The sequence below is a fragment of the Corvus moneduloides genome, chromosome 1 (assembly GCF_009650955.1).
Source record: "Corvus moneduloides isolate bCorMon1 chromosome 1, bCorMon1.pri, whole genome shotgun sequence".
Taxonomy (NCBI): Eukaryota; Metazoa; Chordata; class Aves; order Passeriformes; family Corvidae; genus Corvus; species Corvus moneduloides.
The window spans coordinates 147858890-147876789 of record NC_045476.1 but is presented as its reverse complement, the minus strand read 5'-3'; the positions used below and the strand labels follow the sequence as shown (position 1 = coordinate 147876789).

Below are 17900 nucleotides of genomic sequence, written 5' to 3'. Positions count from 1 at the left end.
TTCAGTAACAACAGCTGGATTGAGTCTATACTCATTCAGCCACTGCATCTTGAATTCTTTGTAATTTATTCTTTCATTTGTTCTTTCATTTTCACATGTTAACCTTCTAGCAAATAATATTTCTTTTCTTCTTCTTCCCTGTTGTTTGGATTCATTTTGTTTTTATCTTCATGGGTTTTTGCTGAATGAGTACTTTTTGAAAAAAGCTGGAATACCTGTTTTTTAGAATTAAAACTTCCAGCTATAGGTACCAAATGTCTCATGCTATAAGATGTGGAGTCCTTTGTATGAAATTAATGAAATAATTTTCATAGAATATAAATAATTTTCATGAATTAATGAAATTTATAATTTTAAGTTCATAAGTAATGACATTTTATATTCACAGTGGTGCTTATTAGCCTTTCAATAGGACAGTAATATTTATGTGTTCTGCCTACCTAGTAACATCCAAGTATTGGATGGACTTTTCCAATCCATGTACATAAATAAAAATTCAAGAACTTCTGACCCTAGCTTCTCCTAAACATGAATATTATTTTCCTTCATTTCATTATAGCTTTTTGTTTCTTACTTCTTAGAAGAGGAAAATGGGATCTCTTTGCAAAGCTAAATAATGGCACGTTTGATAATTAAACGCTGGCAGTGATGGCTTGGACCTTTTTGTCTTCTTGTTTGTACATGTCAAGGTCTACAAAGATTTTCAGAATGTTGAAGTATCTAGAGAACTAATGAGGGCCTTGGGGAAATGCCTACATTTTCATCTTGAGTGTGAGACTCTTTGCCCAGTTGATAGGCAGTGTTTATGGACCCTGTTATGCTCATCAGTTGCTGTACCTCTATTTATTGCAGTACTAAACAGCCACAATGCAGACAGGTTTGGGGATCTTTGTGCTTTGTTTAATGGGCTCTTATAGTGATTGTTCAATATAAACAATAATGTTTTAAAACATTTCAGTACAGTAGCTTGATAGCCACAGAAGGAGGAACCAGAAATGTATGACATTTGTGAGTTCATATTGGCACAGAGATTTGTGGGACACAAACTGTTACTGATTTGACATTCACTGAAACCCTTCCCTGCTTTCTGTAAAAGAGCAAGGCTTCCAGCTTTAACTGAGTTTTTATTACATTTTTGTCTTCTAGATTGTGTTTAATGAAGAACTAGGAAGTCCATTTATTGTGGCACACAGTGTTTCATTTGTAAAATCGGATGCACATTCACTAGCTGTGCTGCTGCTTAGGGTAGAAAAAGATGAACTGGACACAAAAGGAAGTGGATTTCATGTTACCTTGGAATGGGTTACAATTGCAGAAAAGAAAGAGGGTAAGTGTTTTACATTTATATTACTGGTGAGTAATGTTTAAAAAAATAAAAATCATGCTTTTATTCTTTGTCTTAGAAGTTACTTTTCCACAGGTTCTGATAGTTCTTTTCCACAAAACTTCAGCTTAGATTTTACATAGGTAACTTTTTCTTACATTTTGAGATCAAGTTATTGGTTGTAAGTCTAAATTCTGACAGACATTTGAAAAACAGGAAGAAGTAAAGTTTTAGACTTGTGTGGTTAAGATAATTAGAAAACAAGGTAGAACTTTACTTGAATGTTATGAAACGCAATTTCTGTTTAGCTTGGTCTTGCAAAATCGAGATTATACGGAACTATTCAGGAAGGACATTGAGATGCTTGAACGTGTTCAAAGGAGGGCAGCAAGGCTGGTGAGGGGCTTGGAACACAAGCCCCGTGAGGAACAACTGAGTGAGCTGGGGTTGTGTAGCCTGGAGAAAAGAAGACTCAGAGGTGACCTTATGACTCTCTGCAACTACCTGAGAGGTGGTTATAGTCAGGTGAGGCTTGGTCTCTCTCCGGGCAGCAGCTGACAGAACAAGAGGTCACAGTCTTAAGCTGCACCAAGGGAAATTTAGGTTGGATGTTAGGAAAAAGCTTTTACTGAAAGAGTGATAAAGTACTGGAACTGTCTGCTTGGGGAGGTGGTGGAGTCACCATCCCTGGATGTGTTTAAAAAAGATCAGTTGAGGTGGTGTTAGAGCATGGGTTGGACTCAGTGATCTTGAAGGTCTCTTCCAATCTGGTGATTCTGTGTGTGATTCTATTCCTAACTTGCATCTTGTTGTATTTTTTAAAATGTTGTACAGCTAGATGTGAGTCTTTGGTTATGTTTTTTTGTTGATTTTTTTTTTAGCTTCCAATTAATGATGTAGTGGGATTGGAATTAGTATGAGATAAATATAAGACCTGTAGACCTGTAAGACCTTTATGAAAAGTAAATACTGCATATTCTACGTTTTCCTGCCGTAAGAGTATGAAGTTATTCCGTTAATTTTAGAGCAACACATTGAAAACTTATTAGTATGTTAATACCTACTAATTAATATTTTATCCTAATAAAGTTTGACAAATGATACTTTATATATTCAATATGACCATATATATATGTACATTAAATATCATGATTTACATAAAGGATGGAAGACCCCATGTTTCACTGTCTGATTTAAAGATGTGTGGATTAAATTAATAGACCTTCTTGGAATGACTGTGATATAGTCTTGCTCATTATGTTCCAGGAAACAGAATTTCGATACTGATAGAAACAAGATCTTTAACTAGTTGAACTAAAGCAGGTGGTTGCATACTTTGATGTTACTAGCCAAATGTTCTTCCATCTCCTACATATATAGGATAGGATAGGATAGGATAGGATAGAATAGAATAGAATCGAATCGGATAGGATAGTTCATTTGGAAGTGACCTACAACAGTCATCTAGTCCAGCTGCCTGACCGGTTAAAGCCTGTTGTTAAGAGCATTGTCCAAATGCCTCCTAAACACCGACAGATGGGGCTTTGACCGTCTCTCTAGGAAGCCTGTTCCAGTGTTTAACCACCCTCTCAGGAAAACAGTGCTTCCTGATGTCCAGTCTGAACCTCATCTGGTGCAGCTTTGAACCATTCCCACATGTCCTGTCACTGGATACTGAGAAGAAGAGCTCAGCATCTTCCTCTCCCCTCCCTAGGAAGACTGTCGACAGCAATGAGGTTGCCCCTCAGCCTCATTTGCTCCAAACTAGACAAGCCTGAAGTCCTCATCTAGTCTTGGTAGGACATTCTTTCCAGCCCTTCACCAGCTGTGTTGCCCTCAGTAGCTTTAGTTATATTTTCTGCTGTTGAAACCTTGGATGATGGAAATATTTCTGAGAAAGCCACATGAGACCAACTGCCTTAGGCTTTTGTGGCCAGCTCAGCAAGAGAAAGAAACCTCTGAACATTACTGGTTATAACTTAGAAGAAAAACTAAATCAGTAACACTGCCAGTCGAGAACTGAAGACTGCTACTTAATAAGAGCACCAACACAGAATTTTTTTATGTTTTTTAATACTGTACACTCTCATAATTTTTTTTACATTGTGTGTTTTATGACTTATGACAAATATTCTTGGAATCCATAAAAGTGGATTTAAAAATCTTTCAAAAAGTCTTTCCAGTTCTCCAGCATTTCCAGGGAACAGAAAATTTTTGAAATTACTGTCAGTAGAGATGTAAATAACAAAATTGAAAGCAATCCTTAATTATGAAGAGAGAAATAAATTTTGATTTCATTTAAACAAGCATCTCACAAATCAAACTGATGTATGAACCAGTCTCAAAGATAAAAGTTGTTTTGAGGAATTACAATACCTTACATTCTCTTTCATCAGTAGTCAATTGCTGTTGCTTGACTTTTCTTGAAACTGTGCCTGTGGGTGCAGTTTATTAAATCAGACTGTAGTAGAAGTAAGTAGTTAATGAACAAGCCATTTCTTAAATTACCAAAATCGGGGCTTCATCAAAGCAAAGCCTTAAAACATGGTTATATCTCTTGACACCAACAACTGGGACATCTCTGCCCTGTTTGGTAGACTGGACAAAGGGATCACACCCACCACTATTCTGTTACCAAAGAACAAAAAAATGGAAGCATAGAAATGAATCAGAATGGTGGCAGTAGTTAGGTCTTTTCATATCTTCTGTGGTACTTCAGAGGACTGTAACAAAGGTCTGTACCCTTTCAAAGTTGGTTTTCTTTCATTAACCAAACTTTTAGGAGTACTTGCTGTAAAAGCTTGAAATGAGGAACCACCATGCTGCCTTATGAGATTCAGAAAATGTGATATGCTTAGCTTTCTTCTGACCTTCTCTACAAGAAAAAAAGTGTATGTACAGAGGCTGTGCTGGGCTAGCTGTGATCAACAAAGACATCATAAGAATAAAAGGCAATCTTAGATTAATCCAGTATAACACATTGGAAAACCATGGTACTGTGATTTAACAGGTAGGATTGCTTAGTATTTTTAAATGTGATGTGTTCCTTAGATAATAATTTGTCTTTTAGAAATATATCATGACTTTTTAAAAATTTTATTTTATAGGTGATCAAAGATATGAAATTGTTAAAAGGAGAGTTTTGCAAGGAAAATCAGTCCCCCATTATGCAGCAATAGAGCCAAGTGGGGATGGTCTAATGATTGTTTCCCACAAACCATTCACATTTATGCAAAATGAAAGTGACAAATTAGAAGAAAATGATGATGCAAAAGTATCAAATGAAAAGAAAGGTAAGACTTAGTCTGACAGGTTATGATAGGCTGCTCTCTTCTTTGGTTTAGAACATGCCTTGTTAGTTTAGCATTTGTTTGGGAACTCTAGGAATAAATGTTTTAGTATTTATGTTCTGGACAGATTGACTTTCGTTTGTTTGTTTCCCTTTACTGTTGGAAGTTGTATTGTGCATAAACCTATATTAGGACCTCTTTTTTGGATAGGAGACACTTAAACGATGTTTTGCAAAAAGACCTATAAGTTTTTTGGTATTGGATTGCTAACACCTAAATTTAGGTGTCTGTCTGAAGTAGTCAAATTAAGAAGCCAGTCTTCCTAGATGGTAGTGGGGGCATTGACCTCCCCAAATTGTTGTTCATCAGATAGCTTTCTGTTATGTAATTTATTCCTGCCTTTCTAAAATCTAAATAATTATTTTAAAAAATATTTTTCTTTTGAAGAATGAGATTCCTGTAAAAGATTCTCTTTTGTCCAGTGGGAAAGGAGTTTAGAAAAAGTAGTAACTTCCACAGAAGGCATTCATACTTGTTTTTCTTTGCACTCAAAACAATACTAAGTATGTAAAAATGTGTTAATAGAGTTGTTTATTCTTAAGTATCACTGAGCTCCATAATATGTATGTTTATGTAATTATGTTGGATCATTTCATATTTTATTTTTGCTTCTGCCTATCAGGTATTGGTTAATGAACAAATCCTGACTGAAGGATACTAGCACAATCTTTGTCAATAGTATGAAAACCTATTTGAAAAACAATATGAAAGGATCAAATTTCTGGAATTTAACAGTGTTAAACACTGTGACAACTGTGATGCTGTACTTGTAATTTTAAGAACAGTCTGTACACATAAACCTTGAGGCAAAGGAGTTCAGTGCACTGAGCACCATAATGCAGTGTCTATGCAGTTGCCTTTTACATTAGGTTTGCTAAACCTAATGTAGGCTCTAATTTTAGTTGCACTGTTATATAAAATTGCAGGCATAATGGGCTTTTAATATCAGATACAGTTTGTGTCAGTGTTTAGAATTTTGAAGGCTGCCAAGTCTCAGATGGTAGTAGTTTCTGGGGAAGTATAATTGTAGCACCTGTTGACTGCATTGCAACCAGGGCAGTTGGGGCAAAGGGCAATAGTACAAGAGTCCTTCCCGAGTCACAGTTGCTGGTATGAAGCTTTGATCAGTGGAATCTTGGGTTGGGTTGTGATGACTTGAGAGCTTTCACGGGGAACCCATACTTCACTTTTTCTCAAAACAGGGAGGTAACTTGTACAAGATGTTTTTTAGAAAATGTATTCATCTGTATTTGTATTTTCTGTGACCAACGGTGCATTACCCACTCATGCTGTCATAATATTCCTTTTGTATTAAAATTTATCTTAAAAGGCCTTTTCTTCTAGCAGTTTAATAATCAGACAGATTCTAGACACAGTAGAAAAAGCCAATCACTACCTCTGGGCAAGCAGTTTTATTTCATCTCTATTAGCTGAGGCAGATGAAGACTACTTCTTCTTATAAAATCATTTCTATTGAGTAGTCAATGTCGCTTTTGGGACAATATATAAGAAAAAAGTGTTCATATCTCTGAATGGCATATAGTTCTAGCATCAGTCAGTATACTTCACCTGATGTCTCTTCAACCAAATTATTAATCATTAATGTTTCATTGTATTTAAGTACATTTTGGGTTCCAGTTTCATAATGCTACACTAAACTTAAGAGTAACAGTTAATGCCCACTGTATAACTATCAGCATATTTGAGTACAGACATGAATATAAATTACTTTCCAAATGAGGGACACAAATGATTGTTAAGGTGTTTCTCCATTTTATGATCAGAATGTATTTTGTGTAAATTGATCACAGTAAAAGTTAATTTCTACTCTTTCAAAAACGCAGTGTCTTTCACAAAATTCCATATGTCCCAGCATTGCATGCTGTGGAATCCAGAAATACTTGTAATCTAGTCTGTATTTTCCTGCATGTTTCCAATTGTAGACCCTCTCTACTACTGGCAGCAGACTGAAGATGATGTGACAGTAACAGTTCACCTGCCTCAAGACATCACTAAAGATGACATAAAAATACATTTTTCCCCTGATAATATATGTGTTATGCTGAAAGACCAGCCTCCTTTAATGGAAGGAAAACTCTATTCATCTGTGGACCATGAAAGCTGCACATGGATAATTAGAGAGGACAAAAGGTATTGTATATATTTTTTAGTTTTCCTATTGATAGGAAATGATTTAAAAGCATACACCATATCTGACTTCTGGCCCTTCTGGGATGATCTCATTTAATGCTACACCACATTTCCCTTCTTGCAAGAATGTCTCCTCTCCTGAAAACAGTTCACTGGCTTTTGCTGTCTCCGTACTGCTTCTTTATCTACTTGTGAAAGTAATCCCTTCCTTTTGCAGTTATTTGCCAGGAAAAAAACCCACGCAGGTATCAAAATGTTAAACATAGATTTGTAAGAAGAGTAAACTTAATTGGTTCAACAATTATTTTTTTCACTATATTTCAGGATTGATTTGTCTGAATGTACCTTGTTGTTTGTATTGATAATTTCTCTTCAACTTTCCACAAACAAGCATTTTGGTAATAATACAACAGCAATTCTTTAGGTTTGATTTATAAATTCTTATTATATTTTCCTAATCCGTTATATATGATGTGCCTTATAGAAAATTAATCTGGGTGCACTTAAAATGCTGTAGATCTCAAATAGAAATGTTTGTGCTTTTATTTGAGAGGTAAACTTTAGGGGTTTTTTTCATTCTGAAATAAAAGTATGAAGGAATGAAGAGGGTGCAAAAAAATAATTCAGCGTTCCCGAAGACAGTCAGGTTTTTCTTTTGTGAGGGCTGAGCTGTATATCCACTTAGCCATGCTGGCCTGGTTATCTCAGAGATACTTATACTCTTTAATGAACTCTAGAAGAAACATGTACACCACCAGGTGGTCCACTCAACAGCTGATAGCTGTTTATCTAAAACAAAGGCTACCCCTTGAGTTGTGATAAAGTTGGCTTTTTGCAGTTTCCAAAAGGTTAACTGTAAAGGATAGTAATTCTCAAAAAAAATTAGAGGGACTAATGTTTTTATATAGATTATACTATTACTGTATATTAAAATTCGACTGTGATTAAAATGTGTGGGGTTGTTGGTTATTAGGTATCATGCTGAAAAATAACTTATCTGAATAACTTGATTTTTTAATTACTCATTCAAGCGAGTGTTACTGCATGAATCTCAGGTTTCTATTTTAATGAGAAAGAGTAATTCCATGTTTCAGTGTGATAAGTTGCACTCAGTTCTTAATGTTCCTGCTGCAGCTCTGCTATAAATTGATTGATTAGAAGTCTAAAACTTTCTCCAAACATCTTCTGTAAAAGTATGCTATTCCTAATACCAGTGTAATTGCTTTGGAAACTGATTCAGAGTTTACTGAATAGTTGCTGCTATGGTGCAGCAACTTAGAGGGTGTTCTGTCAGGTATACTACAGCTGTCATTGCTGGAGACCCTAGAAGTGTATCTAAAAAGCGAGTATAATGAAACTGACTTCAGTTTTATCATTATCTATGTGTTTGTCCAACACAGTATTTAAATGGAATTACTATGTTGGTGCATCAGGCTGTGTCTTATTTTTTGTTTACTTGATTAGTTATTCCTAACAGTTTAGTGATTATACTGGGTTCTCATTTTTGTAGTTGTTGGGTTTTTTTTTTTTACATGTTACAGAAATCTTATCTCTTGTGAGATAAGATTTTAGATAGACAGTATAGATAATTAACTGTTGTAGTATTTCTGAGGTCTATAAAATACCAATATTTTTGTCCCAGATGTCATATAGAGGTAAAAAAGCACACTTAAGTACTTATGTTCCAAATAAACCTCTATAGTAAACTTCTGTCAGTCTTTGAATAGATTACTTTACAAGTGATTTTGCTGCCATATTTGAAATATTTTAATGAGACTGCTTCAGGGTAAACTGCACTTGCATTCAAAACCCTGAGGTTTGTGGTTAGGCTAATAGAAATCCCATACTTGGCCTGTTTTTCTTTAGGATATATTTTGTTAGAATAGTTTATTTTATAATTTGAATGCTAATGGTTTCTGTTATGTGATTTTCATTATTAGTTCAGTGTGAAGAGAAGTGCTCTTATCTACATTTAGAGCTTTTTGACTAATCTGACAAATGGATGTTGTGTTTTCATGTGCTATTCTTTGTCCTGTCTTTGCATTTTAGTCTGGAAATTTCTCTGATTAAGAAAAATGAGGGATCCCGGTGGCCAGAGCTAATCATCGGTGACACAAGAGGGGAATTTGTTATGGACTCTTCCCAGTGCTCCGAAATATCTGAAAGCCTGATGCATCTTACCTCTGAAGTAATGGTAAAGAGTTGAGAACCAAACATTTAAAATTCTTGTACTTTTGCACGTTGTCTTTTCTTGATAATTCAATTTGCACTGCATTGACCCAGCTCATCAATTCATTCACTACTTAGAGTCCTAACTACATTCATTTTTAATCGAAACTGTTAACAAACTAATGGCACTAGAGCTGTGAATGTGCTTTGAACAGTAAAATCATCTTCAAGGGGGACAGAATTTAACTTATATGATGGTGTCTGTGCACCAAACAGAAGCCTGATTTAACATTGAAAATAAACTTTGTTCCTCCTGTTTAGGATGTGGCAGTTTGTTTTAAAGCAATTAATTTAAATGATTTTGAAAGATGTCTGATTCTTGTTTATCAATAGGTTAGCAAAACTTTTATACTGTCTTCCTAGGGGTGCTGTACTTGACCTACAGACTGTGAGTGTAAATGACATGTTTAAAAGGAAAATTTAGGAAGCTATAAACATGACTCATGAACTTCCTGGAATTATTGTTGTACAGGAAGTCTGCTTGAAGTAAAATGTAATTTTTAGCTGCTATTTGCTTGATACTTGGTTTAATTAGAAAATGGCATCTCATCTGAAACTTGTGAAGTGTGACTCGTTGTGGATTTTGATATATTAGGTTTCGATTGTTACTTGCTTTTAATAAGGCTGAAAAGTGTTATTAAAAGAAATTCTATTTAGTACTCCAGATTGATTTCCCTTGTCTCTCCCCCAGCATTTGTGAGCAATATATTGTAGTATATCTTTTGACCATAGATTTATTTGGAACTTCAAATTACTTTTCTTCTGTACCTCACACTGAGCTTAAAGTGAGGATTTTTTAATCATTAGTTTTCATTAATTTTAAATAGATTTTAATAAATTAAAATTATTATTAGCAAAACTAAAATATGTCATGTATTTAGAGCTGCTTACAAAATGAATTAATACATTTTTTTAATAGCATTTCTGATGGCAGGCTGAAACAAGCTTTCGCTGATGTACATTTACTAAATGTGCATATGTTTTCAGGGTTGTATACTTTTGCTACTTAAAGAAGGAAATTTATTGTCCGTGGTTTAGTAGGCTTATATACCTTTCCTCAAACTGAAATTGATTTTATTGTACCTACCACTCATGCTGTCCTCCACAGCAGAAATCATTCTATTAATTTTGAGTAAGTACATAATAGCTTAATCTTTCAGTATGTATGGATATACAAATGATTCTTCATGTTCAATTTTTTTTTTGTTATAAAAAAGATTCATATATATTTTTTTCAGTAGTTTAAATTTTCAGTGTAGTTCATTCTTTTTTTCAGAATCCAAACCCTGAAAAGGAAAACCCACCTTGTAATGCTCAAGAATTAGAAGAATGTGATGCTTTTCTTGAAGATGGTGCAAGCTTGTGCAGATTTGATGGCGATACCTTGAAAGTCACTCATATAGTAAGTACTGCAAATTACTACAGAAGTACTTCAAAACATTGTTTAATTTGGAATTTGACTTCTATTATTGGTACAAAAACCTGTAGACTATTGAAATCACATAAATTTCTCACATAATATCAAATCACAGTAGCAACAGTAATTGTCAACCCATATGCGTCCTTCAATGTCATTTTAATATAAAAGCAAAGTTCCTTTTGTTCTGATTAAAAAAATACATATACAAGTGAGCCATTTGAAAAGCCAAAGTTATATCACAATAATTGTAAGAAAAGGATCTTTTTCAGTGGCATAAAATTCTTTAGATGACTTAGTTTGCATTTTCCTCAGTAATTTTTCAGACAGCCTGGTAGAAACCTGACCTTTTTTACTAAGAAGCTGGAGCATAGATGACTTTATAATACTTCTTATCAATCGCACTGAAAATAACAGACTGGGGGAAACTGCTTCAATATTGGGCTTGATCTGGGCTGTAAGGAACCCTGACTAACATTAAGTCAGGATTTCATCTGGTCTGTTGCTAGAGTTGGAAACAACAAAATCCTGTGAAAACCTTACAGATTAATTGAAGATGTTTCTAGCAATAGAAACAAGAGATTAAAACTGGATGAAAGCAATAACTACGTCATGGTTGTAGCACAGTTTGGGTTGCCTAGTAAGTTGTGCAACCTCTGTCCTTGAGATTTTCAAGACCAGACCGGATAAAGTTCTAAATAACTCAGCTTAAACTGCTGCTTCTCGCACTGAAGGGTAAGAAGTTTGTGCCCCAGAGACATTACACACATTCAAGACCAGACATGTTGAAAATGGTTTCTTTGGCCTTGAATGAGTTAGACAGATGGTATCTAAGCCTGATGCACTGGCCAAAGTCTCCCAGACATTTTCTTTTGGTTGTTAACTGGGAAAGCTGCATTGCTTAAAGCAATCAGTGAGATGATAAGGCAAAAGTGTAATACCTGATTGAGCTTCACCCCCAGCAGCTTTATCCCACATAGGAATCTCTGAGCTGTAACACAACTTCTACTGCACTCTTACATACAAAATTTACACCATTAACTTTCCCACTTTTTGCATAAGACTCAGTCCACAGTTCTCACACAGAAACAAAACTGATGTCTGTGGCATCGACAGTAGTGTTGACAATCAGGAGGAACATAAGATCAAGAAAGGCTGCTTTCTAGCAGGCAGCAAGACATTGTGGAGCAAGTTTGAACTCCAGGGTTCTTGTAAAGAGTTCTTAAAGTGGGTGGCATAAAAGTAATTCAGAGGCTAATGTGTTGAAAGCGTTATGGTCAAAGGACAGTAACTGTGGGTAGGAAATACTAATTTCAGCCTCTTCTGTGGGAGCTTGTGGGTTTGGTCCTTGTTGAAGTATGTAGTAATATGAGTATTTCAGTTTATTTTTCAGCGTACAGGAATGTATTTTCACTTTGATTTAGTTCTTCTTTCATGTTGTTTGGGGTTTCTTGTTAGCAATTACAAGGCCTTTTCCTTCAGAACTGTGGCTGGTCCAGCTTTTTACCCAAAACTCCTACAAACATTTTTATTGACAAGTGTGCTCATCTGAAATTTAGTAATTACTTGATTGTGAGTAAATTAAAAAATGTTGACATTTCATAATTTCAGTATTCTAATTAATGCTTGTTTCAGTGCTTGGCAGCTTTTACCTGAGAGGGACAGTATTTCCTTCTCTGTTAGCCCTGCAGAAAAGCAGATGTGATTACTTAGAAAGCATCTTTTCTTAACATCAAAAGTTGTAGGTTAGATCTGTCCTAGAAAACCATTTTTGCACAAAACTCATTCCCATTTGCTGGTGCAGCGGACATAATGTTTCTCTAAATATTACTCTAACAAACTTAATTGCATCTCCTTGAAATGCGTAAGGCACCTGTGGTGTATTGAGCTGTTGATTGGTGGGATGCAGCATAATGTATTCAAACATTTTGTCAACTAACAAACACAAAACTGTTGATCATCTAACTTTGGCAGTATGTATAACAGAATCTGCTATTTATGCTTTGAATCAATGTTTTGTATTTGTTTTGTTTTCAGATTAATCTTGGAAGCAACCAGTATCTTTTCTCAGTTGTTGTGAATCCCAGAGAAATGCCATGCTTCTGCCTGAGGCATGATGTTGATGCTCTTCTCTGGCAGCCTCACTCTGACCAACCAGAGAATATGTGGGAACACATTGCAACTTTTAATGCTTTAGGTAAGAAATTAACTTCTGTGTCACACACCTCTGAGACTTTTCTATCTGAATACTTCTGCTATGGCATATGTTGATATTTCACTTACTTAAGTCTGAATTGAAAGTTATTATAATTCTGTTGATAGCGGCATGGTAGCTTAATTTTAGAAATAAGAGAACATAGAAATAAAATGTTTATGCCCTGGGATGAAAACAAGCCTTTTCAGACCATGTATAGGATGTAAGCACAGTACTGCACAGTAAAAAGGAGAGTTCCTTGGCTGAGTGACCTTGAGTTAGACTGAAAAGCATAATCACCACCTTAACACTCTCACAGACATTGTCGGGGCAATAGCTGCAGTTAATTGATTATATGTCTAGGTCTATGTAATCTTATGGTAAGGTGTTTCAATAAGTCACCTTTAGATTTTTCCTGTCTTCTTGTCCCATGTGATAACCATTGGCATGCATTGTTCAATGGAAGTGAAGCAAATAACCTTTCAGAAAGATGGTAGATCACTTTGAAAAGATTGTATCTCAATTCTCTTTTCAGAAGTGTGAAAGGAAATCAGTCTGAAATTAATCTGTTTGCTACTGGAGTCCTGTAATGACAGTGGAAAACGGAGGCTTTTTTTCCTTCTGAGTGAATAGTAACAGAAATTAAAATGTGTTAAAAAAAACCTCTTTTTTTTTAGTCATTTCTAAACAGAAGACAAGTTTTAAGTGTCTGCTCAAGATTAGGTAGACTCAGAAATCTTCATTTTTAAATGTAATTAATTGCCCACTGGGAAATGAGGAGAGAGAAGAGATCTATTCTGCTTAGACTGCTAATATTGGGCCAAGATTGCCCATATGGACCATGTCTGTGCCTTATGATCCTGCTGAGAAAATGAAAGACCTGGTGAGGCAGAGAGGAGCCAGATGTGGGAAGAGTATCTTGCTATACATATGTATCCAAAACACCAGTTAAGATGAGGTACACGAGAATTGTATATTGGTATTAAACTGATTAAACTGGTTAATGCATTCCTTCAGAAAGTACTGGCTTATGTAATAAGAATGGTTTGGTGGTTTGTTTGTGGGAGTTTTTTTGGTTTTGTTGGGTTTTTTTGTTTTGTTTTGTTGTTGTTTGTTTTTACAAATTGAGTATTATTTTTTAAGTTAAGCTTGGGTTTTTATCAGCCAGTTAAAGTTCTGTTGAAACACATATATATTACTTATCCCATCTACTCGGTTTTGGACTGTATAGGTTATGTCCAAGCATCGAAACAAGACAAGAAGTTCATGGCTTGTGCTCCAGATTACTCCTACGCTGCTCTTTGCGAGTGCTTGCGACGAGTTTTCATCTATCGCCAGCCGACTCCTCTGGCCACAGTTCTCTACAACAGGAAGGAAGGAAGACAAGTAGGGCAGGTTGCTAAGCAGCTGGTAGCAACCCTGGAAGCCAATGATCCTATCTTAGGCTTTCAAGCTACGAGTGAGAGATTATTTGTTCTCACAACAAAAACCTTGTTTTTAATAAAGGTGAACTCTGGAAATTAATTATTCAGTGTGCTCTGCTGTAGTTTGTGTTAACAATTTGTTATAGAACTGGTTAGGTAGACAATCTGATGAGTTCAGTACAATTTGCTGAAAATCAAAAAGGGGATGTTTTACAGGGGAATCAAATTTCTTCATTAGAATTTTTCTGTAAGAAATTGAGAGTTTTTTGACTTTGCTGCCATGGAAGTAAGCTTTTTCAGAGCTATGGAAAAATGTCTTCTGCATTAACATCTTTGTCAAAGTAATTGTCAGAGGCTGCTATTGCATAGGTGAATAGATTAATGCATTGCTTTTTCCAAATGACTTTATTCTCCGTACTTCTGAGTTTTGAGAATTCACTTCTGTTTTTAAATGCCACTGTTTACCTCTGAAAAAAATAGTCAGATAAAGAGTTACAAGCATATGATATGCAAAGTAGAATGTATCATAAAGAAAAAAATCTCCAGTTCAAATACTGTTAACCAAAAAACTGATTTGATATTTTGACATTCAGTAGTTTTGAGTGAAATGTGAGTGAAATGAATGGGTTATTATGTTTCTTCTACAGGTAATTAAATGGAGCAGTTTTATTGTTTATGCACATATTAGATTATTGGTTTGGATATTTATTTATCCTTGCTGTAAAATCTGTTCACAATTCTAGAATACACTTTAGTACCTTTTCCAGAAGCAAAGTAAGGGTCAATGTATAGCTGGCAATGATACATCGAGTGCTATTAGTTAAGGTCTTGTTATACTCTCAGTTGTGCCATTTTCATTTGACTTTATACTTCATTTCAAGTGACTCATTTACAATGAGAAAATGGCTGACAGAAAAAGCACCAGTGTTCTAACGTGGGATGGGAAACTCAGAGGTGCTGCTTCTTCCTCAGATGCCACTGTAAATGCTGCATTGTCACTTAACTGTTCTGTCTATGATGCACAAGTCAAAACATGGTGTATTTGCAATGTGAGAGTACTCAGGGCAATGAGGATGCTTTGGTGTAACAAACTGGTATGGTTAATTGAGTTGAGTAGTTGTATCTGAAGATTTTTGTTTCTTACTATAAATTGGCATTGTGAATACATTTAAACCAAAGAGTCAGTTGTGACAGCTTCACCCTGGGTTAGGCTTTTTTCGTAGTTGGCTTACAGATCCGTAGCAAAGAATGCCTAATATGTTGTGTACTGGCAGGAAACCTGCTGTCATCTGTGGTACCAAAGTACTGAGACACAAATACAAGCAGCCTTTTAGTTTGCATCTCCCTACCAATATTATTTCAGAACTCTAAGAATCTGTTGAGAGAAGAATAAGTGTTTCTTTAGTTGTGATTGTTTTGACTGTCCTGGAAATTCTCCGGATTTGTATCAGTGAACTGATTAAATAACAAGAGGGAGGCAAGCAATTGTGGCGTGCAAAAACCCTCCAAATGCAGAAGCCTTTCAAGGAACCTGATTTTCCTTCTCCTTACAGCAGGATTGTATTGTATATCCAATATTGAAAAGCTTTTCTTTTCTTTTACCTGGGCGAGTTAAAACATACTGGATTTGTAAACCTCTTTTCATTCTGTCCTTTCAAAACTGTCTTGAAAATGCTTTTTGAGAAGACTCAGTGAATGTATTACTGTTGCATGACAGTTTTGCATCTAAATTTTATTGTTGGCCAATAGCGTCAAGCAAGATGGTAGAATTCCTTCAGAGGCCCTATAGAAAAGATTTTATATAGTTTATTGCTTTGGAGCATAAATTAAGTGCTTTTCAATGTACATGAATATTACTTAGTAACCTGAGGTTTAATCTTTGGCAACACAGAGTTAAGAACATGTAATATTTGGGAAATGGAGGAATGAAAGAGCAAAAGAATCATAGTCAACATGCTTTTTTCACCTCTGGTCTACTGCAGGTAGCTTCAATATAGATGAGAATTTCAGCTGTTCTTTGTCAAATTCTTCTTGCTGTGAGTTACGTGTCTGGAAACATGCTCTGCTATCTCCTGGCACGGAGGGAACAAAGTCAAGTAAAATGGTTACCTCTTCAAAGGTATTACAATATGCAAAGACTAGAACTCACATTCCAAATGTGTGTCTGTTTCAAGAGAGTTCTTGTTTGCATCTGGAAATAACTGAACACGGGGAAAAGGTTCATCCTTTTTTCCATGTTACTCATCTGTAATCATGGTTACCAGGAACAACGTATCAAGTAGTCTCTCTCTTATTTTGCTTCTATGAGAATCAAGGATATTTTATTATTTAAATTATTACCTTGAGGAATCTGCACAGCAAGCTACTATGCACCCGAGGAAGGGCAATCCCAAGCACAAAAGGAGGCTGGGCAGAGAATGGACTGAGCTGCCCTGGAGAAAAGGACTTGGGAGTGCTGGTGGATGAGAGGCTGGACATGGCCCAGCAATGTGCACTGGCAGCCCACAAAGCCAAAGATGTCCTGGGCTGCATCATGTGAAGCACAGCCTGCAGGTCCAGAGAGATTCTGCCCCTCTGCTCTGCTCTGGTGAGACCCCACCTGCAGAAATGCATCCAGATCTGAGGACCGCAACATAAGAGAGACATGGACCAGTTGGAGCAAGTCCAGAGGAGGGGCACAAAGATTATCAGTGGGTTGGAGCACCTTGTCTGTGACAACAGGCTGAGAGAGTTGGAGTTATTCAGCCTGGGAAAGAGAAGGCTCTGGGGAGATTGTAGAGCAGCCTCTTAGTACCTAAAAGGGGCCTGCAATAGTGGTGGAGAGGGGTTTTGGACAAGGGCATGTAGTGATAGGACTAGAGATAATGGCTTTAAACTGAAAGAGAGTAGATTAGATTAGATTAGATTAGATTAGATACTGGAGGAAATTCTTTACTGTGTGAGTGGTGAGGGACTGGACCAAGTTGCCCAGAGAAGTTGTGGATGCCCTGCCCCTCGAAGTGTTCAGCACCAGGCTGGATGGGGCTTTGAGCAACTTGGTCTAGTGCAAGGTGTCCTTGCCCATGGCAGTGGGGTTGGAACTAGATGATCTTTAAGGTCCCTTTCAACCCAAACCATTCTATAATAATTAAATGGCTGCAAGCCACCAGGAGACACTCCCTATGAGCATTTCCATTTCTGTGTTCAATTACTCTTAAGGCTCATTTGTTCAGATTATCTTAAATAGGCTTATACAAAGTATAAAATGTGGATATTTTAAAGAGATGGTTTTCTAACAACCATGCTTCAATTTTTCTAGGATTTTGTTTCTTGAAATCTTATTTTTTCAGACAGTTCTTCCTGAGACATCCCAATCACAATCTGTTTACAGAATTTCTGAGAAAATATTTGGCCATTACAGGCTTATTTGGCTGTTACTGCATTACTAGATTTTATTATTCTTTTTCAGTGTTTTCCTTGGCTGCATGTTTGGAATGCATCATGTATTCTTCTGCAAGTTTAAATAAACAGAAAAAAAAGTTAAAATTTAAAAATTATTTTAAAGGATTTATGTTAATTTCAAATGTGTGTCCTTCCTATGCTACTGAAATAAAATAGAAAAATAGAAATAAGAAATTACTTAAAATAAGACTTGTGTTAAGGAGCTGTCTGCTAGGACAGAGTTCTAACAGGTGTCTGTGCTGCAGAGCCAGGGCTGTTGCACTATTGCACTCCTGGTTTATCTCTGTGAAATCCCCTGTACAGCCTTACTAATGTTCCATGTCTGCCAACACACAAATGTACAGAGGTAGTTACTGGAGGGAGTTGATAA

General features: G+C 36.0%; 1 protein-coding gene across 2 annotated transcripts in view; it reads left to right on the top strand.

The window, feature by feature from the left end:
• The window catches only part of NUDCD1 (NudC domain containing 1), a 38720-nt gene extending 21095 nt beyond the window's left edge, over window positions 1–17625 (top strand). For both annotated transcript variants that reach the window (XM_032131621.1, XM_032131624.1), the window contains exons 4-10: window positions 1147–1327; window positions 4432–4617; window positions 6618–6825; window positions 8875–9019; window positions 10331–10456; window positions 12509–12668; window positions 13897–17625. In XM_032131621.1, the coding sequence (XP_031987512.1) occupies window positions 1147–1327; window positions 4432–4617; window positions 6618–6825; window positions 8875–9019; window positions 10331–10456; window positions 12509–12668; window positions 13897–14189 (1299 nt within the window). In that variant the 3' untranslated portion in view covers window positions 14190–17625. The remainder of the gene's footprint in view (window positions 1–1146; window positions 1328–4431; window positions 4618–6617; window positions 6826–8874; window positions 9020–10330; window positions 10457–12508; window positions 12669–13896) is intronic.
• The last annotated feature ends 275 nt before the right edge of the window (window positions 17626–17900 follow it).